Genomic DNA, 24,989 nt, shown 5'->3' with positions numbered 1-24,989 from the left:
TTTTTATGATTTGAGATGTAGTCCTGAGAAGTGCCTGCCCTATATGGTGTGGAACTGAGATTCTCCTGATCTCCATCTCCCATACAACTCAGATTACAGACATGAATCATTTTGCTGGGCTAGTTTGTTTCTAATATTGCTGTAGTTCATTTTTAATAACCCGCACTTTAGCTTTGAGCTAAAGTCCATGTAGTATATTATTATAACAATGATCTCCAATGGTCTGTGTAGATGAGAATGGGAGAGTTTTTTCTTGTCACTCCTATAGGGGCTGTAAATGCACTCATGCCTTGGGTTTGTCACCTTGGAATACCAAACCTTAGACATTTTAAGCCCCTTAGATTTGGGGAGTTTGGTAGTATAGCAATAATGAAAAATAATGTCGTCTCTGCTTTAGCTGAGACTTAGATTTAATAATTGGTATGGTAAAGTGGAGCCACATGCTTCTTTCTCTCCTGGGTGGCTGTCTATCATCAGTGCCTAGTGTCCACATGTATTGTCCTTCAAACAAATGTGTGGTTCAGGGCTCTAAGTAGTGTATTGAAAATGAGGTATTTTACAGGTAATAATTAAATATTATTAGTTTGAAAGTTAAATGTTAATACTTAGACTTCTATTTAGAAAAGTGTAACAGAGTCTACATTAGTAAAAAGCAAGCAGAGTTATGAGTAGAAAATAGGGATCAAGAGTTTATTCACACCTTATTTAAACGTTCTAAAGAACTTCAGTTTATTTAGAGCAGCTCAAGTAAGCAAACCAGCAACTATTTTATAGCAGAGAATCTACAATATGACAAAACAATTCTTTTTAGAAAAGCTTAATTGAAAAAGGTAATAAAAAATTAACATACAAAAATCCATAAAATAAATATACATCTCATGGAATTTAATAGTTTTACAATCCAACAAGAGACCCTTAAGATATGTATATCTGCAATTATGGCTATTTGGTAAAGAACAGATGATCTACCTCAAGCTGGAGATATAAATAAAGCTGATAATTTCTTGAAAGTAGTTTATTGTTCTTTCAAGTGAACATTAGGGGATATTTAAGCATGGGTTGTAAGTCCAGTCATGTGTTGCATAAAGACTTTAGGTCATGATGGTGATCTCATAAAATTATAATAGAAGATGGGCGCTGGTGGCTCACACCTGTAATCTTAGCTACTTAGGAGGCTGAGATCTGAGGATTGCAGTTCAAATGCAGCTGAGGCAAGAAAGACTGTGAGACTCATCTCCAGTTAATCACCAGAAACCTGGAAGTAGAGCTGTGGCTCAAAGTGGTAGAGCACTAGCCTTGAGTGGATGAGATCAAGGACTGCACCCCGGCTCCAAGTTCAAGCCTCATGACTAAAAAAAAAAAAGATTATAATAGAGATAAAAAAATCCTATTGCCCAATGGCATTGTAGCTGTCCTCTTACCATAACGCCCATCTTATTCCCATGTTCATAGTGATCCTGGTGTGCAAAAATCACAGTGCCTCCAGTCCTGCAAAAAGAACAGCACATACACAATGAGTTTGAGTACATACCATTTGATTCTCCTTATAGACAAGCTATCTTATGGGTGTCTGTATTAACTATACTTCTAGTTACTTTAGAGTGCATTCCTCTTCATTATAAGAAATTTATCCAGAAGCTTCAGTTTTAGATTGCTACACCATTCCAGGTTTGTGTACATACTACAACAAAGACACCCATTGATACCTAGATTTGTGTACATACAACAGCAAAGATACCTACTGACACCTTTTCAAGAATGTATCCCCATCACTATCAACATATTGCTTATATGGTATTTTATATAATTCTGACTGTTGACTGAAATCTCAAGGTTTTTTTTTTTGCTCTATTTACAAAGATCTGGCTATAGCAACTAGAGGCTGCATCCTTTTCCATTCATGCTTAGAAGGAAAGAAAGCATTTTCTGATTTTTCCATAGAAAAAGAAGTGCACCCATCCTGAAGGGCTAGGGATGGAGAACAATGGTTTATTTAGGTCCCACAGGGCCCAGGAAGACTCGGCCAATCTCATTCAAGCTAAATGGCTCAGACTGGGGAGTAGCTATCACTTTTTACTGCTGTTCATCAACCAAGTTATGTTAATGAATAATTTGTGATGCATAGTATGTTGAAATATAAAATGCCTTCCTACCTAGCCCTGTTCTTTTTCTTAGTTTACTTAGTAAGACAAAACTCTTTTGATGACTGGAAGTCATATTCCTACCTAAAGTTAAAACTCTTTCTTGGTTTGTAGAAATAAAAGTAATAGGGTCCGACTTAATCGCTAGTGTCTATGTCAAATTGCATCATGTTTTTCAGTATAATATATGAAATGATTATAGAACACTAACTTTGTATTTCATTTCTGTAGAAAGACTATAAAAAAGACCTGGAGACTGAAATTAAAGGGAAAGGGATGCAGGTCAGTGCAGACACTCTTGATGTTCAGAGAGCAAAGAGAGCATCCGAGATGGCCAGCCAGGTAAGGAAGCAGCAGGTGCAAAAACACATCCGGTCACACATACATAGCAAGAATATCAATGTTCCCTATATGCAGTGACTTTGCTATTCAATATGCAAATGCATACATTGCTATTGAAAGTTAAACAAAGCTCTGTGATTATTCCCTTTTCTTTTAGAAACAGTATAAGAAAGACTTAGAAAATGAAATTAAGGGGAAAGGAATGCAAGTGAATGCGGATATCCCGGATATGCTTCGAGCCAAGCGGGCATCTGATATCTATAGCCAGGTGGGTCAAGAATGTCCATGTTTAGAGAAATTCCTCTAATATCCATGACGATGTGCTTTGTGGGTCATAATGACTTGCATATTTTTTAAGACTGTGAAGATTTTGTGGTCAAAGTGAAGAACCCCCTGGCCAAATTTGATTAACCTCACTCATTAAAAGGACATGAATGTAGATTTGATTCCGGAGATATGGGGATGGAGGGATTCCCATGTGGGGCCTCTGTATTGAGTCCAAGGACATGCTGACCTTGATCTTAAGTTTTTGACTTGAATACACATTTGGTTTGAATATTATTTGCTCAAACTATAGAATCATAATTTCAAAGATTTGTTCCTTTGACCATTTCATAAAGAAAAATGTTTTTAAAAGGGATCAACTTTGAATACAAACAACAGTAGTTAGGGGCTGGGAAGGTTGCTCAGTGGTAGAGCACTTGCCTTGCATGTATGAGGCCCTGTGTTCGACTCCTCAGTACCACATAAGCAAAAAGAAAAAAGCCGGAAGTGGCGCTGTGGCTCAAGTGGTAGAGCGCTAGCCTTGAGCTGAAGAGCTGAGGGACAGCGCCCAGGCCCAGAGTTCAGGTCCCATGACTGGACCCCCCCCCCCAAATAAAAAAAACCAACAGTAGTTAAAACTGTACAGAGTAATAAGGTGAAAATAATGTTCACCAAAAATTAAGGGAAGAGCTAAGGTTTTTTTTGGTAAAATTTATTTATTTTTTTCAGAATATACCTGCCACATATACCTTTCTTTTTAACTGTGGGTTTTTTTTTTGTCTTTTCTTTTCTGGTACTGGGATTGAACCTAGGATATTGCACTTGCTAGGAAAGTGCTTTGCCATTGAGCTACATCCCAGCCCGTACCTTTCTTTTTAAAAGAATAGTTTTATTTTTTTGAGGTAGATATTCAAAGAAGTTGCCATTCAACAGAGCAGTTTATGAATACAGTGCATGCTGATCAATGTGACCCATTTCAACATTCTCACCCACCCCTCCAACTCTACCCTTTCCCTCGCTTTTCTTAGTTTTTAGGTTATGTATTAAATTTTCTTTTTGCATTTAACCTGTCACATGTTGTCTACAAATAAAAATCTGCATGTGAGAGATAATGACCTCAGATGAAAATACTTATAAAAATGACTTATAAAATTAGGGCAAAAACATTCATTAGTGAATAATACCTTTGGCATTAGCTTTATATAGTTGATAAGGCATCCCAATGGCAGCAATTGAGGAAACAGAATAAATGTGATTGATGGAATTTATGTTGAAAGTACTTTTGACATAATTTGTCTAAACTTGTTCAAATTCTGGCTAGAATAAAAGCAAGGAGCCTAAATAGCCATTTTTTCAAACATGAGAGTATTAAGATGGTAGAGTCAGAATGTCAAAGGATTTGTCTGCTCAGCCTCCTTGGCTCACATTGGCCTCTTTGAGGGCCACAGCACTTGGGCTGATTCTGAAGTGCATGTGATCCTGAGGCGGCACAAGAACTTGGAGATGGTGGCTGTAGCTGTGAGTTGTGTGAAAGTTCTAGGTAGTATGTAAAATAGGCAAATGGATATTTGAGTTAGTGGAGGGAATGGTTGCAATGACAAGTGCTACATTTCAGCATCATTAAGAGGCCTTGGTCTGACTTTGATAACCATCGTGCCTGAGAATTGAAGCCCTAGCTCTGACACTTACTATCTGGTCCCTGAGTTTCCCCATCTGTAAGATGAGGATGGTACTAGTATTTGCTTGTGGGAAGAAGTCAATACAATTAAGTATGTGTTGAGTATTTACCTATTACATAATAAGCATTATGTATGCTGCACTAAAAGTAAAGTATTGCTAGGTTTTATAGGACATCATCAGGACTTATTTAGAGAAGTGTGTGTGTGTGTGTGTGTGTGTGTGTGTGTGTGTGTGTGTGTGTGTGTGTGTGCTGATTCTGGGGGGCTGGCCACTGTCCCTGAGCTTTCTGTTTTTTCCCCCCAAGGCTAGTGCTTTACCACTTGAACACAGCTCTACTTCCTGTTTCTATTTTTGGTAATTGGAAATATAGACTATCCTGCCATGGCTAACTTTGAATCTCCTTTCTCAGAAAATCTTGCTCCTGAATAGCTAAGATTACAGGCATGAGGCACTGACACCTGGCTATTTTCCCCCCTCTAACTCTTATTGACAAAAATACTAGTGTCTTTCCTTAATCAAGTATCCTTACCTAAAAGTAGGAAGCAAATCACAAATCCAGAAGAAAGTGAAAAACTAGCTGTGAAGAACTGGGCTCTACCCAGAGTAGAAATGGGGCTGTTAGAACAGAGACTAGGGCAGCTTAGGGAAGTGTCGGTCCTTTAGGAAGGATGTAGAATTGGAGGCATTTGAGGGATCTGGGGTGGGAACCACAGCCTGAGCAGAGGCGAGACTGTGGTACTCCTTGCTCACTCCCTCGATCCTTGCTGGTTTTCAGTTTCCTTTTCCATGTGAATCTTATGATTAGAGTTAGAACAATATATATGGTATTGCTGGAAGTGGAGGTATCGTTCTCTGTCTGTCTCTCATACGCACACACTGTTTCAGATTTCTATCAACCTTGTATTTCTAGAAAAAGTATAAAGGTGAGGCAGAGAAAATGCTTTCGAAGTATTCCACTGTGGTCGATACTCCTGAAATTCAGAGGATCAAGACCAGCCAACAGAACATTAGTGCCGTGAGTAGCCATTTCAGGCTGAGTAGCTCCCACGTGAAATTCTTGGGACCAGAAATATTTCAAGTAGTGTTGGAATGGTGAATGTTTGCACTTAAAATTCACTTTTGGCTTTGAGAACGAGACCTATGTCTAAACATGAAATTCATTTGTGTTACAAATTGCTGGAAGCAATTTTATAGACATTCAGTGCACATGTTTTGACTGTTGCCCATTTGTCAGTGCTCAGAGAGTCAAACTTGGAAGGATTTCAGATTTCGGTGTTAGATATTAATTTATGTTAGAGATGTCTAGCATATATATTTTTTGGGGGGGGGTCTGGTCATGGGCCTGAACTCTGGGCCTGGGCACTGTCCCTCAGCTCTTCAGCTCAAGGCTAGCGCTCTACCACTTGAGCCACAGCACCACTTTGGCTTATTTTTTTCTGCTTATGTAGTGCTGAAGAATCGAACCCAGGGACTTATGCATGCAAGGCAAGCGCTCTACCACTGAGCCACATTCCCAGCCCCTTGATATTTCTTTTACATTTACTGCATTACTTTTTTTTTAAACTTAGGCCCTTTTGCATGTGAGGCAAATACTCTGTCACCGAGCTCATCCCCAGCTCTCCTCACCCTTTACTTCCTCCCAGATGTCTGATACATTTTTTGCTTCATTACTTACAACCAAATGGGTTTCTTCAAAATAATAAAAATACCAATTATCTTCATAAATTCTAATTTGTCTTGATAGTTTTGGAATTCAAATTTTATGCTTGATACAAGCCACCATTATTAATAGGATATGAAAGTTTAATCCAGGAAAGGTATGTTAATTTTCCCTATTGACTTCACTTCGAAGATGAAAATAGTTCTGTGAGGTGACTTTCTTCTGGCTCTTTTGATTCTTTACATGGATCTTTAGAGATTGACTAGTTTATTACAGCTCCTAAGCTTTCATATCTTTTCTTGAAGAACTGGAGGTAAAAATCCACACTGTTAATTAAGAGACTGGGCCCGGGTTTAGTGGGTAAATGTATAAATTTGAATTCAATTCTAAAATTAGAAAACTGATCATATAGTCAACACCATCATGTAGAATTTGTGAAGTCATTTAGTACTTAAGCAAGTGTCTAATTAAGAATGTGGATTCAATGAAATTCAAAGGCTGGGATACTTTTTCTTTTCTGATTAACAGGGAGGGGCTAGCTCTCAGGGTCGGTTGGTCTGGTATTTTTGTGGTCTCCCCACAGTGGGCCAGACTGGGCAGCGATATGGGAAATTCTCACTCGAAGGATCAGAGGCTGTTTTCCTGCAATGCTGTGATTCTGTAGCATTCCAGATTGAGCTTCTGAAGGAAGACAATTCCTCATGTCATGCTCTCCCAACCCCATGGGGCCTACAGGTTGCCAAATGTCAAGAGCGGAAGCAGTGTTGTCCTCAGACGCTTTTCTCAGGGCCCTTATTTTGTTTCTGTTTTTAGTTTTTGCTTCAGTTCATGTTTCAAAGGGGTAGATGTTGTTAGGGACCATGAGCCCTGGGGGAAAGATAATGAATAGGAGAAGGAAGAGGGGAACAGACTATAGAGTTAATGCCAACATCGATGATAGAGCTAGTATTTACTTGGAAGACAATGAAGATTTCTTTGCATTTGGAAAGAATAGCAGGTGTTTAAAATTAAATAAATTAAATAAATTAAAATTAATAAACTGGGGCTAGGAAGGTGGCTCAGTGGTAGAGCGCTTGCCTTGCATGCTGGAGGCCCTGGGTTTGATTCCTCAGCACCACATAAGCAAAAAGGAAAAAGCCAGAAGTGGTGCTGTGGCTCAAGTGGTAGAGCACTAGCCTTGAGCTGAAGAGCTGAGGGACAGCAACAGGTCCAGAGTTCAGGCCCCATGACCAGACCCCCAAAAAATAAAATTAATAAACTGCCCGGTGAGCTTTTGCAATTGAACCCTGGGCTCCTTAATTGTTAAGCAAGCACTCTACCTCCTTGAGACATGCCCCAGCTTTTTTCTTTCAGTGTTGGTTTTTTGGGGGGGCTGGTGTGTCACCCTCTGGAGTAGCTGAGATTACAGGTGTATACCACCATACTCAGTCTGATTTTTCTCAGTGCACTTGTGGTATATATCCATATTTGAAGAAGGAAACTCTAGTTTGCTAATTTCTGTCCTTAAAGAAAGTAATCTGCAGACGGGGTTCGGGTAGCTCACACCTCAGGAGGCTGAGATCTGAGGAACGTGGTTCAAAGCTAGCCAGGGCAGGAAAATCCATGAGACTCTTATCTCCAATAAACCACCAGAAAACTGAAAGTGGTACTGTGGCTCAAGTGGTAGAGCACTCACCTTGAGCTGAAGAACACAGGGACAGCGCCCAAGCCCAGAGTTTAAGCCCCACAACCGACAAAAAAAAAAAAAAAAGAAAAAGAAAAGAAAGTAATCTGCATCTAGCTAAGGTATCAATCATACTTTAGAACAGGTATTAGATAGAGGTGTTCTTGTAAGATTATGGGATAGGAAACTAATGTCATGCATTTATTATCATAATGGACTATTTAATTGATTCATTGAATGTTGGTACTCATAAATAGAATAAGGATTCGCATTACTATAAAACCTAAGACATGGTCTTTGTTTTATAACAGTCAGATTCAGTACCTGAATTCTAATGAGCTTATAGTTCTTTTTTTTTCCTTCTGTAATAAAGGTGTTTTATAAGAAAGACGTAGGAGCTGGCACAGCAGTTAAAGAAACCCCAGAGATTGAGCGAGTGAAGAAAACCCAGCAGAATATTAGCTCAGTAAGTTCTCAGCATTTATTATCTTGTCCAGGGGTAAACAGAAGCTAAAGCTAGATGACTGTTTTTAGTTCTTTACTTAGCAGACTGATTTTTTCTCTTAGTTTTTACTTTACTGATATATGATTTCATGAACCATCAGAGTCCTAACTTTCAGAATGAGAACTGTAGCCTTGTTTCTCTTGAACATAAAGCATCATTTCATTTTGCTGTGGAAAAGTAAAGATGACATAGGTCATTTTAATGAGGTCTAGGATTACATTTCATATTTAGAACAGAGTTTAACTATATTAAATTTTTCAGAGAAAGGGTTCATTTAGTATCTCTCAACAACTTGGAGGAAAAGAGCTTTAACCCAACTGAATGACCAAAGGCTCCAGAATATTTATTTAGTATCTTAAGTGAAGATTTAGATTTTTTTTTTTGTCAGTCATGGGGCTTGAACTCAGGGTCTGGGCACTGTTCCTGAACTTTTTTGCTTAATGTTAGCACTCTACCACTTTGAGCCACAACTCCACTTCTGGTTTCTAGTGGTTAACTAGAGATAAGAGTCTCAGACTTTATTGCCTGGGCTGGTTTTGAACTGTGATCCTCTCAGCCTCCTGGGTAGGTAGGATTATAGGTGTGAATGACCACTGCCCAATTTGGAGGTTTAGGTTTTAAAAACAATGTAGTATCGATTCATCTTTATCCACTAGCTTCATGTTTCTGAGCTTACTCTTAATTTTTATTTTTTTATTTTGTCAGTTGTGGGGCTTGAACTCTGGGCCTGGGTGCTGTCCCTCAGCTCTTCAGCTCAAGACTAGTGCTCTACCACTTGAGCTACTGCACCACTTCTGCTTTACTCTTATATATACATATAAAGATCTATCTATCTATCTATCTATCTATCTATCTATCTATCTATCTATCTATCTATCTATCTATCTATCTATCTATCTATCTCTATTTCTTTCTCTCTCTCTCTCTCTCTCTATCCTATTATCTGCTGTCTGTATATGCCCATATTTCTGTTTTCTAGCTCTATTTTTTACCTTCTCTTGCAGAGAATACTTTAAATGCCCTCAATATAAACTGTAAAATAACTTATCCTCCAATCTTGGGAAAGAAAATGTAGATGAGACACGTGCTGTTATAAGCAGAAAATTCTCCTGTTCAGTGCTAGATATTGCAATGGACAACTACTTCTCTTCCTTTCCTAATGTGTATTCCTCCACGTGTATTTAGCATATTTAGTTTCTTGTTATGTGAGAAAAAATAGTATTTTCTTCTTTATTTCTTCTTCATTGGGCCTGGGAACATAAAATGCTAGTTTTCTTCACGTTCAAATGATCTTATTTGAAATGTACTCATCAACATATCAGATATAAATGTTTTGTCATGAGCAGCTCCACAGCCTATGTGAAATAGCTGATTAGAGTTGTATGGAGAACATCTTTAACCATGTTGGGCTTCTTACCTGGGAAAACCACACAGTACATACATATCATACAATGTAGCATTTCTATCCTGAGCATCCTGCAGTCTCTTCTGGCAACAACAAGTGCATGGCTCTGGATTTCTGAAGCTGGGTCATAAAGTCTTGCTTAGTATTCAGATGGAAAGTTGCCCTTTCAAGATTAGTGGGATCTGTCAAAGTGAGAAGTGGTTCACTAACATTTAAACATCTCGACATTTTCCACCTCCAAAGGCAAGACTTCTCTCTATTAGCTCTTGGCTAACAGCTGGTCTTTGGATTTTATTTAGAAGTAGTCTGTTTTGAATTTTCAATTTAACTCTTGTTGTTCTGGACTGCTGTTGGTGTCGTTACTCATATTAAACCCACAGACACTGAGCCTCTCTGAGTGTGATTTGAGATAGGAGGTGGTGGGTCTTCATTTCTATTTCTGTCTTAGTCAAGTTAAACATTGCCAAGGCATTTCTAAAATATCTTGAGTAGATTTAACTCTCTTTTTCAACATATGTCTCCTAATTGTGTGCTTCCATATGCACACACAAATACATACACATATATGTATGAATATATATATGTGTGTGTGTGTGTATGCTTTTTTCTCAAACCCAGTATATTCCATGTGTTTTAGTATATTAAAATAGCTCCTGAAATGACCTTGCCAATTATATTTGAAATAGTATCTTTCCTTCCCCTGCCTACCTTTTCTCTTCTCTCTTTTCTTTTCCTATGCGTTCCTACCTATGTAGAGATGGTGATTTCTCAGATGAAGTCTGTTAGTAATATATATCCTATTGTAAAAATCCTAACGAAGACTTTGCGGAGGCTATATGCCAGTTTTTTTAATGTGCCCCAATACTTTAGTATAGCTCTTTCTCATCATGCTAAAGGGTCTGTGCCTTGTCCCCAGATCTGATATGAAGAACAAAGCTGTAAGGCTGCTCTAGTGCATGTAATGACTGATCCGAGAGTGAGGAGAAGCCAGGATCAGCTGGGTGGGCCAAGTACTTTCTGTTTTCTTTGATATTTTAGCTCACATCCCATATTCTTGCTTGTTAGAAATGCTCTGCAAGGCTTTAAACTTCTCTGCCCGGCTGGATGTTCTTTCGCATCAGCACATTGAAGGCCATGTCCTTTGACTGTCATGTGATTCCAGGAAGTTTGTGATGGTTTTGCTATAATTCAGCCATGCTCATTTCCTCAGGAACTCTTCATTAAGTACCCATTTGTGTCAGGCATTGTCCTGGTTATAGGGCACAATGTGTCCTAGTTATAGGACACGATGATGGATAAGATCTACCTCCTTTCCTCATGATTTATTTGAAGATCTCTAAAAATATAGCTAGGTAAGGAGCTCAAAGAGTAGCGTGGGCTCTCACATAGGAAAGTCTGCTTGAACACGGCAACAGAATTCCTGGATTTAATACTGCATCAGGACAAGGAACTTTATACAGTATATGGAATGGAAATTACTCATTGCTGAGGATATTGCTCCTGGTGAAGCAGTATTAGTTAGCGATTTTATGAGGCACCTCTACTATGGGATGGATCCAGTGCTAATGTTCTGTATGAATGCACAGTCCAGCATTATTTACTTTTCTGATTAGCAGATGTGATTTGTAGTTGTGATTGGTAGATGGGAGGAGAATCAGAAATCCATGGCTGGTTAAGGGAACTCTGAAATCCTCTGAAGTGCCCCAAATGGTTGTTTCCCTCATTAGGTGACCCTTTCACGTAACTTCGCCTAATAGAAATGCTAAGGCCAGTCTTCTAAAACAGGTAATTTTTAAGATTTGAAAATCGAAGAGCATGCTGTTCCAGGTGGAGGAGAAAATTCATTTCAACATAGTTTGTCCTTATAAATATCCCTGGAAGGTGGAAAAAGTCAAATCTTTGAAAGGTGGAAACCCCAGAGTCCGGATAAAATAAAAGACTTTCCCAGACTGTTAGGAGTTATTCTGGTGTTTCTTTTCAAGCTTGCTCCCTTGTATATTTATTGTTTTTATATGTGTAACTTGCAGTTAGTTTTGACATCAACATATTTATTGAAGATTTTATTAAGTGGCACTGCTGACACTTTTGTGTTTGCTGGGTTTAATAAATTGAATATATGTTCAACCATCAGGAAACTTAAGTGTGGGGGAACCACTGTGAAGAAATATGTGTCAAAAGCTAGGATGAATTTTTTTCTTTTTAAAATATTTTTTATTGTAAAAATACTGCACAGAGGGGTTACAGTTATATGAATAAGGTAATGAGTACATTTCCTATCGAGCATTGTTACCCCTTCCTTTGTTTTTCCCCTACCATCCCTTCCCTTCCCGCCTCCCTAACTCCTTCCCCCCCCCCAAAATTGTAAAGTTCATTTGCAGCATAGTGACTTGTACATCTTATTGTTGCAACAGGTCAACCTGTATCCTTATTTCAGCATTTTGTTATTTCCCTTCCCCTCTCCAAATTAGAAAAATGTATAGACAAGATTCAGGGCACCAGAATCAGATACACTCAAAACAGGGCTTATACCGTGGGAGAAGAACATGCAAAAGAAACAAAAAACATCACATTATATACGTACATTATTTACGTTAAAAACAATAGGAAGAAAGAAAAAATCAGTTGTGTCCCTATCTTGGGGTTCATTTTGCTTAATATCATCTTATATGGTCATGTGTACATAGCTTTTGACCTTTGCTGCTTGTCCTAGACATATACTAGTTATTGCAAATAAGGGAAACCATGGGACTTAGGTTTCTTTGGGCCTGGCTTACTTCATTTAATATACTTTTTTCCAAGCCTTTCCATTTCCTAACAAATGGGGCAATGTCATTTTTTTGATGGAGGCATAGAATTCCATTGTATGTGTGTGCATATATATATATATATATATATATATATATATATAACTTTTTCTTGATGCTAGGGTGAATTTTAAGCCTCATCTTCTGAGGTACTTGCTCAGAGTCTATTCTTTGTCGTTAAAATCCATGTTTATCCTCCACAGGTCAAATATAAAGGAGAGATTAAGCAGGCAACTTCCATTTCTGATCCTCCAGAGTTGAAGAGAGTGAGAGAAAACCAGAAGAATATCAGCAATGTGAGATCATCTTGGCACCTTCCTCTTATGCTATCATATCCTGTTAAAGGGCAGATGAAGGGAATGTATTTCCAAGTGTTCCTGTTTGAGTTGATATTCTGCTCTCAGTTGACTAGCATTGATTTGAGAGATCTCCGGGTTTGAGGAGTTGCAGGGTTCCCAGTACTACACCATAACAACGACAATTGCCATCCAACATTGATGGCTGTGCTTCCTCAGTTGAGATAGACAGAGCTTTTCCTTATGGTCCTGCAATCGAACTGTCTCCTGCCTGTCTGTGTTCTTGTTCTCCAGCCTCCTCAGCCCCTTCTCCCATTCTCAGTCATTCTTACTGTACTTTTGGGCAGTGTCTGATGAACACTTCATGGTTGTATAGTTCACGTGAAACACGTGGCCAATGTAGAAAGGGCATTTGATCCAAGTTGTTTTTTTTTTTTAATTTAGATACCAACTTGTGATTCGCTGTTTCACTTTTGTTTATGTAATTCACAAATGGCAGTTCACTGAAAAAAATCATTTTTAAAGTCATTAACATATATATTGGGAAGAAGAAACTTGTAAATCTATTACATTCAAAGGTATCTTGTATTCCTCAATCCCTTAAAGTCAATTGACCAGTTTATGAAGCAAAGGCAGATTATCATTGGTATTTATACCTATTTAATGTTTTGGAGAAGTAGATTTTCACTTTTTTTCTGATAGTCACTCTTAGCTCTGCCATACTAAGAAAAGAACATGGTGGTTGCGAAGGAAGAATGGAGCAATGGGATGTTTACCAATCTTTATAGATGACCATAGTCACCTATTTAAATGCATCCTTACAAAATTCAGTCTCAGAAGCCACAATTATGCAGTACCATTCTATGTGGGCAAGAGGGCTGGTAAGCAATATGAAAATACTGCTTTTCATGTTCCTCAGCAAGTAAAGATTTACTGCTCATTTACTAGTGATATGCTCATATGTGCAAGAATGTCCACAGTGATTCAAATGGCAAATGCACACTGCTTTGGAATAAAATAAAATCCCAGTGTCTTAAGATGCAAGCATTTAAGTATGGTAATTAGACTACAGATAGTTGCTTTTCCTCCACTACTTCCTCTTTCTTCTCCTCCTTCTCTTGCTCCTCCTCTTCTTTCTCCTCCCTGTCCATCTATAGTTTCCCTTCCTTTGCTAACTCTAAAAATGAATACTATGGGACTCTACTTTAATTGACTTAGATTCACACTAGTCTTTTGTTCCCCGGAATGACAGGTTTATTATAAAGGTCAGCTGGGAAGAGCTACAGCATTAAGTGTAACTCCTGAGATGGAAAGAGTAAAGAAGAATCAAGAAAATATTAGCTCGGCAAGTGGTCTTTGTTTATTTTGGAACATCACAAAGGTGTCTTTTATAAGTTATCTATAGTTCTGTTTTTTATTCCCTGTGAAATTTCTGATAAATGCGTGTGTTTTTCAGATGACTTCCATAAGTTGCCACTGTATAAATTTACATTACTCTGCAGCCCCTCTTTGGTATTTCCAGATGCAAATGACAGTTGCATTTAAAGTGTATTTAAACAATGATGCATGTTACTGTAGCCAATATCTTTGAAAATGCCAAAGTCTTTGATGTGTAAGTTGAAGAGTTGTCATTTTACTGATGTATTTATTTCACTGAAACTTGGCTCATCAAATGCTTTCTGGAAAAAAAATATATAGAAAAGGAGTCATTACTTCAAAGTAAGGATTTAGAGGAAAAAATCTTTAAATGTATTTAAATGCAGAATTCAGTTACTCAGGGGAGTGACTGGTGGGACATATGAATGTCTTGTTGGGGTGCATTCCCTCAGTGGATGTCAGGCCTTCATTTCTGCATTGCATAACTATCCCCATGTTTGCAGTAAGAGGAGTCCTGACCTCACAGTAAGTTTTGGGAGTGGCAGTGTTCTGCTGGTCAGCCTGTCCAGAGAGACCCTCTCTTAGCACATCTTGAAAAGCATTTAGGCTTCAAAAGCTCCATCTGTGTAAAGGCATTTTTTTGTCCAAAGATACCATATGTGTTTAACATAAATTACCTTTAAACTGTGACTGCTTAGAGGCAAAATTGGATTTATTTGTCATGGTTTCTCATTCTCCAAGGAGGCAAAACTAAAGGGAAGTAGGGGGAAATTTGCTGTGCATTCTTCAATATTGCAGAAAAAGGGGGGAAATTTAGATGCAGGCACTAAGTTTGGGTTCTATACTTTTAGATTTCCCTATTTAATTTAAATATGATAGCTAGTTTTATATTCCTAGTGACTAGTGGTCACAAAGTGTTTTAAATAGGGAGATTTAATCTTTTTTTTTTACAATAGCATTTGAGAAAGCATAGTTGGATTGGTATTCTAGAAGAAAATGCAATTCACTGAAAAAAAATTACCTGGGAAATAATTTCAAATATGTTGCATGTATTTCCTTCCTAGCTTAGAGAAGCTATACATTTAAAAAAATTCAAATTGGCCTGTTATAAGGAATTCTACTATTTATTTTTCAGGTAAAATATACCCAAGACCATAAACAGATGAAAGGTAGACCAAGTCTGATTTTAGATACACCTGGTTTGAGACATGCTAAAGAAGCACAAAATCATATTTCAATGGTAGGATACAAGCAGACCGCTCTTCCCATGACTAAAACATGCTAAGGGACGACACAAGAGTGTATGGATGGTGTTTATTCACTGCTAATCTGGATGACTAACAAATCATGGAAACTTGGATGAGATCTCTTTTGAGGGGAGGGGATTTATAATGTAATTAATGAAAATATTTGGTCTAATAAAGTAATTTTCCCAGTGACTTTTGTGTGTGTTTTTATTACTAACTTAACTACTATAAATGTATTTTGTGAATGACATTTTCCAGGACTTCTTTCCAATTAATTTTAAGGCAGACTTTGGTGTATTTGCATGTCATAAAGAATATGAATGAGTATGTTTTTACAATCAGCTTTACTTTGAAGTGTTGAATTTAATGGCTTGTAGTAAAATTTACAGAGTGGTATAGCTATCTTGCAATTTCAGAACATGACAACAATATATATTTTTGAAATTCCTATAAGATTTTGTAATTATATACAAAAACTGTAAACATCATCGTCTAACTCTCTTAATCTTACATGATACTCTTTTCTTGAAGAATATTTATATATATATATGCATATATATAAATAGCTTATCACTTGATTACACATTGAAAGTTAAATGTCAATTTGCAGGTCAATTAATATATATTAGGAGGTATCCAGGAGTTCAAAATATTTATTTTTACTGATTCTTAAAAGATACATTACCAACTATAATGTTTAAAAATGTGATGAGAACACAGTCCTTGATTTCTGATGTTGGATTAAGTGGAAAAAATACATGTATGTAGAAAATACTCTAGATGCAACTGACACAACGACAAAATTTGTAACAGGTGACAGACATGTCCATTTGAGTTCATGTGTTTTTCTCCCCCTTTTTCAGGTAAAATATCACGAAGACTTTGAGAAGACGAAGGGGAGGGGCTTCACTCCCATTGTGGATGATCCTGTGACAGAGCGAGTGAGGAAGAACACACAGGTCATCAGCGATGCGGCCTATAAAGGTGTCCAGCCTCACGTCGTGGAGATGGACAGGAGACCCGGAATCATTGTGGGTAAGCAGAGCATCTACCTCGGCAGACGCAGGCCATCACGCACATAGCATGTGCTTTATCTTCAGCATGTGCCTTCTTGTTCATCTAACTCTTCCCTAGCTCCATGTTTGATATGGTAAGCAGTTCGAAATGAAGTACAGGGTGGGCTTTTAGTTAGCAAATGCTTTCTGTTCTTGGGAATTCCTCTGTCTCCACACTCCCTTTTTGGTCTTCAGAATGTTTACTCTGGTTAAATGCAGGAACCACTCACTCATGGAAAATCAGGAATGGTAAAGCAACTGTTTTACATTCTTTTAGTTTGTGTGCTTGGTCAACATGTTGTACAGTCGACATGGGAGGCAGAAGGAAGCATAGGACACGTAGGTCCTTTTAGCTCAGACTCATGGACCAGACAGATTCTAATGGTTTTGTGTAATATGAATCTTCTGTAGTTCTTAAATACTATTTTTGAAAGGGGAAGAGGTGAAAAATATCCAAAAGCCCAACAAGTTAGAGACCTTCTGTTCTTGAGGCCTGATCATTGCAGTTAGTCAAGGAAAATTGGCAAGAAAATTATTGAACATAGCTTGAAATATCAGCCGGAATAGTAGCGAAGTATAAAGCAGGGCTGGAAAGGAAAAAAAAATCAATGATTTTTAAAATGTATTTCCATTGTTCACTAACTCTTGTCTCTTTCAGAGTATTCAGTCTCTGAATTTTTGTAGCTATTCTAACTGTGGAACTGAAAGACTATTTTGGCTAACTGTAGCATACAGTTCTCAGTAATGTCAGTGTTACATTTTCTTCACCTTTAAGAGAAAGAGTTTGTCTTTTGGAATAATACTAGTGAAAGGCCATTTAGAGGAAAGCTAGGAGGGAGGTATAAGTATGTTAGGGTCATATCTTAACACAAAACACTCACACCAGAGCATCAAGAGACTAGGATGACTACCAAAGTGACTCTAGTAGAGGTTCCTAAAGTATATTTACAGACAGCTGATGGCTTTACTGATCTCGACTTGATTACTCAAAGATCACATTAAGTTGGATGGGTGAATCATGAAGTCTTCATTCAATGTAACACAGAAATTGATAGCTTCATTCCTTTGTGCCAGTATCTCATAAGGGATAGTGCTTACCCCAGGGTCCTACGAAGATCAGGGACCAGGAACTATAGTGAGATGATTGTGAACAGACCATGAAGCTACCTACAGACTCTCAGATTGAGTATTTATAACCTATAAGATAGAAATTGTTACTTCTTATATATTTCCTTTGAACTACTTATTTAGTAATTCGGTAGTCAGTCTATCTCCTCTTATTGGGGCAATATGTTTTCATCAGAAACTTACCAATGAAGGTAAAAATTGAAGTAAATTCACCAAACATTAACTTTCCAATAAGCCAACCTCAGTATAAAGCATGGAAATACAAGTTTGTAGAATTTTCTGAGTCACACAGTCTGAGAAAGTTTATGGGGCTTCTATTTTCATAGAAGGTTCTGCTACTTACTAGTCAAGTGTCCTCATTTACAAAACAGGCATAATAATAGTATCTAGGAATAATGCTTGACATATAGCAAACATGCAAAGCTGTCAAGAAAGTCTCCAGTTTCCATTTGCCAATTGGTTACTTCTACTGTGGTCTTATTTCTGTCATATATCCATAACTAAGTTCTTATTTTCCCGTTGAATAGCATGACTTAGCTCATTTTATGTCCTGATACCCATCAGTTGGTCAACCAATGAACTCAGAAATGATTAAAAGTGAATTTTATCTCTAATTAAAATAGAAGGATACATTGGCTTGCTAAAGTTGACACTATATTTCTATTAGTGTGACAAAATACTTGAGAAATTCATTTAAAGGAGTGGGATGTTTGGCTCACAGTTTTAGAGGTTTCAGTCCATGGTCACTTGGCCCCTGTGACTTTGAGCCTGTGTAACACAGTATGTCATTAGAGCAGGAATATGTAGTGGCTGCTGGAAATTGAAGACAGAGGAAGGGACTAGGTCTCAGTATTTCCTGCAGAAAAGTACAACCATAATGTTCTAACTTTCCCCTATTAGGCTCCATCTTCTACTGATCTAACTTCCTCCTACTAGGCCCCGCCTTCTACTGATCTAACTTCCTCCTACTAGGCCTTGCCTTGTAACTGAGATAAGAAACTGCTCCTACACATCTGCTCATCCCCCATGGTTCCCAAACAATGCCTTGTTCAGAACACTTACTGACAAATCTGTCTTGAATGGCTTCCTGAACTTTCAGAATGAAAACTGGGCTTCTCACATGTTACATTTCCAGTACTCATTTCTGTTACTAGGGGGAGGAACTTTTTGTTTAATTTTAGGAAAAACATCTCAGTTGTTTCCAATGCTATCCATGTGTCCTTAATTGGGAACTTTAATCAAACACTGTCTATTTCTTGGATGTAGGGCATGAGTGATAGAGTTTTGGGGCTGCAGGTAGGGGCCTCTCATACTTTGGACTTGCAGGAAGAGTCACAGATGTTGAACAAGGCTCAACATAGCCTGCCAAGGAAGAAACTAGGCAACAACTTAAATTTGGTGATCAACTCCTTTTAATATGCACACATGCAAGTGACTCTCTTATTGTTCTCTGACTTCTGTAGCACAGTTGTATTATGTGCCTTTTGCTTGTCTTTCTTTGGTGCTGGTTTGAAAAAAATTCCTTCTTGATCTGTTGATTTCTTCCTTTTGGTGAAAGATCTCAAAGTATGGCGCACTGATCCTGGTTCCATCTTCGACATTGATCCCCTGGAAGACAATATTCAGTCTAGAAGTCTACATATGCTCTCTGGTATTACTCATGTGTTGAGTTCCTCTTCATGTATGTGGATTTTTCTCCTGAAAATGAAGCTGCTATGAACTGCACAGGCTCATGATAGCAATGGTACCTTGTAGATTTTAAAGTTGAGAATAATCCAAAAATAAATACATTGCTACATGAAGGTACCATTAGTTATTCATGAAAATAAAACTTGCAATAGAGCTTTTTAATAAACCCTAGATTAGTTTCTCCTAGATTCATTTAAGATGGTGTCTCAAGCTTACTTACCATAACTTTTTGTAGGTGAATATGGTTTTATATTCCTTCTGAGTTTATAAATACAGTTATTTGGATTGGATAAAACTGCTGGAACATAAAAAAATTGTTTAATAAAAAATAACAATATTTTAAAGATAGATTCAACAAATTATAACTAGGACATTATAAAGGTTTTCTATATAGCATCATAAATATCCTACAATTAAACTGCTAAGTATTTAAAATTTATCTCGGAGTTTCTATATAATGTACAACGAATAGTTTTCCATAAGGAGCTTATTTGACTTTTAACTTAGATTGCACATATATAATTAAATCAGAAAAAAGAAAACAATGGTTTTGTATAGTGATAACATGATTTGACATTTCAGACTTTCAAACTGTGTTTAGAAAATGTGGTCTGAAAAGCTTTGATAGCTAGGCAGTTATTTTAAATAGCATGAAGGCTGTAAATATATCATTAAATTCTTTACCCCTTGAATTTAAGACTATAACTGTTGATTAACATAATTTTGAGTCCCCAATGAAAACTAGAGATTCAAATACTTCTGTAGTTAATTTGATCCATGTAGTTAGCCCACCATATCATTTAACTTTCTAAAAACAAAGGCAATGAATACTATATACCTCAGGATATTTGAAAGCCAATATTTATCAGCAGATGCTGTGTCTGAAAGAAACATAATCATTTTCCCAGGGTTTTCTTAGTTTGTGTTTATCTCCTAAATCCATGTTCTTATTAAAATTCAGATTTTAAATGTTTGTAAATAAGCTTCAAATTCTTTAGGTAGTGAACAGTGCATGGTAAGGTTTGGGAAGAACTGAATAGGACCATGTAATAGCTGAGATTTGGGATTATTATAAATAAGGAATTGTTTCCCTTCCCTGTAAAACTTTTAAGTGATTTTCCTGTTTTTCAAATCACGTATTCATGTGTCTGGGTATTTCTCCTCAATAGAAAAGGCAAGTCAATATAGGAGACATCGCTCTCGATCTCATTCCAGCAGTACTTTTGGTACAGGTCTGGGAGATGACAAGTCAGAAATCTCTGAGCTCTACCCTAGCTTTTCTTGCTGCAGTGAAGTAACAAGACCATCTGATGAAGGAGGTACACACAACAGACACTTATGTCACTAGAGTGTTCCTAATGTATTTTGCACCTTTGCACAAACATTTAATTGGAGACATGATATTTAGTTTAGAAAGTTGTCTTTTACTTAAACCACTAATTTGCATTTGCATGTTATCTCCTGTGTGTGTGCACGTGTGTGTACGTGTGCATATGTGTTTCTTCACTGTTATCACTGCAAATGTATCTATAACGACAGAATTGATCTTGGGATTTGTAATGTGAGTGTTTCACGGGAGTAGTACGTGATGAATCTGTATAATCTCAGTAGAGTTTAGCATAATTTGTATTTGATTTCCATTAAGAGAGAAAAAAATCAATCTATCATAATATTTGAGTGATTGAGAGGCCATTATGTATGTGTGGGCTTAAATATCAATATAAATGCATAGAATGAGTTAGATCTTACCAAAAAGAAATCAGTAATAAAATTTGGGATATGAGTTTCCCCCCCCCCCCCAAATGGGAAATACTAGTCAGTGTTAATCTTTTTGGTCTACTTTATATACCCACCTTTTACTTTCCTCCACTGAAGCTGGTGGATTGGAGATACAACTTCCAGTGGATTTCTTGGAGGTACTAAACTGCTGAAAAAGCTGTTATTAAAGAATGGGGCAAATATCAGCCCTCTCTGTGGAAGTTGGGTGTTGATGCAGTGAGAAAGATGAGGGGACTGAAGTCTGTAAGACCAACAAGAATACTCAGTTATATCTAGGAAAGCTGTCCTGTAGTACTTGGTTGTCTCAAACCACAGATATGGCCTTGGTGGTCAGGACATTGAGCAGAGGAAGAGACACTAGAGTTGAGTAGCAATACTTTACGGCTCTAACTCAGCATCAGTGACAAGAAGGGTATAGAATATAAGAAGAACTATCTTAAGGTGGTTTCTATTTCTTAAGCTAAAGATCATGCATTCAAATGAACTCTTTCTCCTATCTGTGAGAAAGTTCCGGAAGTGACTTTGGAATTAAATGGTGGGCAGCTATGTAGCCATATTATTGAGGTCTTTCTTATAAAATAGAGGATATTCTGACTGTTAGGATAAACAATCAGTTCGTTTCCTCCAGGCAAAAGTAGAATGCTTTCTTCATTCACATTTGGTTTTCATGAACATGAATACATAAGCCTTCTCCAGCTTTGACTTTTTATCATCGTTTTAATCCATTAGATTGTCTCATCTTGCTTTGATTGCTTGATATTTTTATTCTCTTATGTGATTATTTCAGGCTTTCTTTACTTTCCAGCCTATTCACCAGTGGATTGGGCTATCAAAGGGTTTTCATTGTTACATCTCTACTGTGTTACTTTGATTCAATTACAGAGACTTTTGTTTAAACTTTATCCAGTTGTGTTTTTGATTCTTGAATAGTATTGTTTGAAATGATCTTTATTGCCTCTCAGTATTACATTAGTTCAACTTAATTTTCATGTGACACTCAGTTTCCTTGGTGGAAATAATCCTGATACTTTCTGCTGATTTCCCTCGGAGGTTTGCTTTCATCTTGGGGTTTGTTTTTAGTTCACTCGCTATGATATGGTCTGTCTCCTGTAATGCTTTGCATGTCCCTGGCCTCCCTTAACTAGCTGTTAGGGGTGGTGAGTGTCTCTGTGCGCTTGCAGTTGCTGCATTTGCAGTCTCAGCTAGCGTTTTTACCCTCCTCAGGTTGAACTTGTGTTCAGTTTGCCTCCAGGTGTTTTATGTGTTTCTATTTTCTCTGGAGCATGAAAGGGAGGGTGAGGGGAATGAAAAACAGATGCACTTTTCAAAATAGACATTTTCAGTTTTTCGACCTTGTGAACTTTCCCCATTTTGCGGGGAAAGAATCCTATTGGAATGACCTTGGTCCTGCCTACACTGACTGAAAACAAGTTTCTGAATTCCCCAGAGTTTAACCTGGCCTTGGTGTGCTGTGCTTGTAGTGCTCTGTTCCATGGCATTTGTCTTCCAAAGAGATTAGGTTGGAAAAGAAACTTCTGTATACCCTGGAACTCTTGGCCTGTTGTCCACAGGGTGTACCAATTAGGTAGCCATTTGGTATTCAGTGGTACCTCTAACTGCATCTGTTCAGTTGCCAGATATCTAATCTCTCCCTTATGTGTGGGATGCTGTGAAAAGGCATGAATAAAAAACAGGTAGTTCTTCAAAGAACTCATCAAATTCCGGTGCATGAATCAGATGCATGAAATCATTGTGCTCAGAATGGCATTGTGATGGAATATTGCTTCAGGTTATAGAGTTAGCCTAGCCAAGAAATGGATAAGGAATGTTTCAGGCTGAAGAATGGCAAAGGCATGCATAGCACATTGGTGTAGTTTGATGCCTTTTGGGCCTAGCCTCAGGGCATTGTGGGTCTCAAAGATGGGTTTCTGAAGAAGCTAAGAGCCAGAGCATGGGCGGCACTGAGCCCCTCTGCAGACACAAGGGTCAGCTGAATGTAACCTCAGCTTGCTTTCCTGAGTCTTTATGCTTCAGGAAAGCATATTGTCTAGATCTATTGTCTAGATCTAGAGATAAGTGGGCCTCTTCCTTGAAGGCCTAATCTACTCTGGGAGCTTTTCTAAAAATTCATTCTGCAGTAGATGAGTTAGATTCTGCCAAGAGATTTGATTCCTCAGGCCTTAAGAAAACAGGAGGCCTTCTTAACAGTCTTCTAGAGGGTCTGGTGATATAAAACAACATGGTGGATTTTACTGTGCACAGTATGATGTCTGTGATTATCAATGTTGGTCATTTATGTAAAAGAACAGAAACATCCAAACCAATGCACCTTGCTACTTTTAACAATGGCCAGACGCCAGACAAAGCATCTGACTGCAGGATGATTAGCAAGCATCTCATCCTCATGTCTGAAACCAGAATCTTTTTTTCCTGTTTCTCTGCCACCCTGACACCCTACTTGATCTTGTCTTAGTGTTGGCCATTTTAGCTAATGCTCATTTACCCTATTACTTGAGCAAAACCTTGAAATCAAATCCTCTCTTCCTTCTCATGCTACACGTAGAATCCATCTGTAAGACTGATGGTTGTCTCTGTCTTAAAAATGTATAGCTCCACATTTTCCACACGCAGCTTTTTTTCTGCCTCTGTCCCCCGAGAGCATCACCATCCTGTCTCACTGACATGGTAGAGATCAGGTCCTGGGCTGTGTAATTCCATTTATGTCTACACAAGTCTGGCATCACCCTACTGCCCAGACTCCCCAGTAACGTTTCTGTTTTCCTGTAAGTACTTCTTCCCTCAGGGTTTCGGTTAGCCTACTTATACTATGCATCTATGTGCAGTAGTAGGAAGACCGAAAGTCAAAGGGCCCAACAGGCTTCTGAAATCCCACCTTATATATCATGGCTTCTTTATCACCATGTTCAGGAGCCACAGAGGCTGAGTGGGGAGAGCTCAGTCAGCATGTGATTAGGGCAGGAAAGGGAGACAACACAAGAAGAGTCCCTCACAAGCTAGCTTGGGGCAAAGATCTTTGGGCTAGGTCCTAAATCCTCAGGACAACAGCCGTCATTGAATGACAGATTAACCAGTCAAACAAAAAGAGAATATTACCCACAGGCATAGTGTGATTAAAGAAAAAAAACCATTGATTTGTTTTGAAAGTGATGGATATGTGTTCACCAGGAGTATCTGCAAATCTCTTTTAATCCAAATACTACCCACCAAGTCAAAGACTTTGCCTAGTGTTGGCATTCATTTTTCAGTTCATTTCTTCTTCCCACTGAAGTTTTAGGCTTTCTGATTTACACATGGCCACCTGCCCCTGCTTCAGGATTATTGGTTGTTTTTTGTTTTTTAAATCATGAGTATAATTTCAAAATGAAAAAAGGCACAGCAGTTTTCTAGAAAATTCACTCCTGGAGAAGAAAACCCTAATTTAGTGTTGGTGGAAATGTAGGTGGTGGTAGCCCTGATGGGGAGCAGTATGAAGCTCCGTTGCTATGCCGTGCAATCCAGCAGCTGTCTTCGGAATGCACACCCAAAGGATATGAAATAATCACCTCCTGAAACTGTCTGCATTCCCATGCTCCATGAGACATTGTTCACTGTAGCTAAGATATGGAAACAAGGGAAATATCAGTTGGCAAATAAATACAGGGAATATTATTCAGCTTTAAAAAGGGAGATCTTGCCATTTGCTACAACACAGATGGATGTGAAGGGCAGTGTGCTGAGTGAAATAAACCAGACACAGACAAAAACATGGCAACATTTACCTTATATGTATTTTTTTAAAATTAATCATGGGGCTTGAACATAGAGCCTGGATGTTGTCCTTGAGCTCTTTTGCTCAAGGCTAGTGCACTAGTGCTTTGAGCCACAGAGCCATTTACAGTTTTCTGGTGGATAATTAGAGACAAGAGTCTCATGGACTTTCGTGCCTGGGCTGGC

At 38.0% G+C, this 24,989-nt stretch overlaps 1 protein-coding gene across 7 annotated transcripts in view; it reads left to right on the top strand.

Moving 5' to 3' along the window:
- Positions 1-24,989, top strand: part of Nebl (nebulette) — a 99,667-nt gene that overhangs the window by 54,525 nt on the left and 20,153 nt on the right. For 4 of the 7 annotated variants that reach the window (XM_069990479.1, XM_069990480.1, XM_069990481.1 and 1 more), the window contains 10 exons: positions 2,373-2,483; positions 2,641-2,751; positions 5,338-5,442; positions 8,124-8,216; positions 12,668-12,760; positions 14,013-14,105; positions 15,273-15,377; positions 16,248-16,419; positions 19,126-19,218; positions 20,426-20,575. In XM_069990479.1, the coding sequence (XP_069846580.1) occupies positions 2,373-2,483; positions 2,641-2,751; positions 5,338-5,442; positions 8,124-8,216; positions 12,668-12,760; positions 14,013-14,105; positions 15,273-15,377; positions 16,248-16,419; positions 19,126-19,218; positions 20,426-20,575 (1,126 nt within the window). The remainder of the gene's footprint in view (positions 1-2,372; positions 2,484-2,640; positions 2,752-5,337; positions 5,443-8,123; positions 8,217-12,667; positions 12,761-14,012; positions 14,106-15,272; positions 15,378-16,247; positions 16,420-19,125; positions 19,219-20,425; positions 20,576-24,989) is intronic. The other 3 variants (XM_069990478.1, XM_069990482.1, XM_069990483.1) reach the window with 3 other exon arrangements.

Source organism: Dipodomys merriami, unplaced genomic scaffold, assembly GCF_024711535.1.
Source record: "Dipodomys merriami isolate MVZ:Mamm:240054 unplaced genomic scaffold, mDipMer1.0.p SCAF_4, whole genome shotgun sequence".
Lineage (NCBI taxonomy): Eukaryota > Metazoa > Chordata > Mammalia > Rodentia > Heteromyidae > Dipodomys > Dipodomys merriami.
This window is presented reverse-complemented; position numbering and strand designations above follow the sequence as displayed.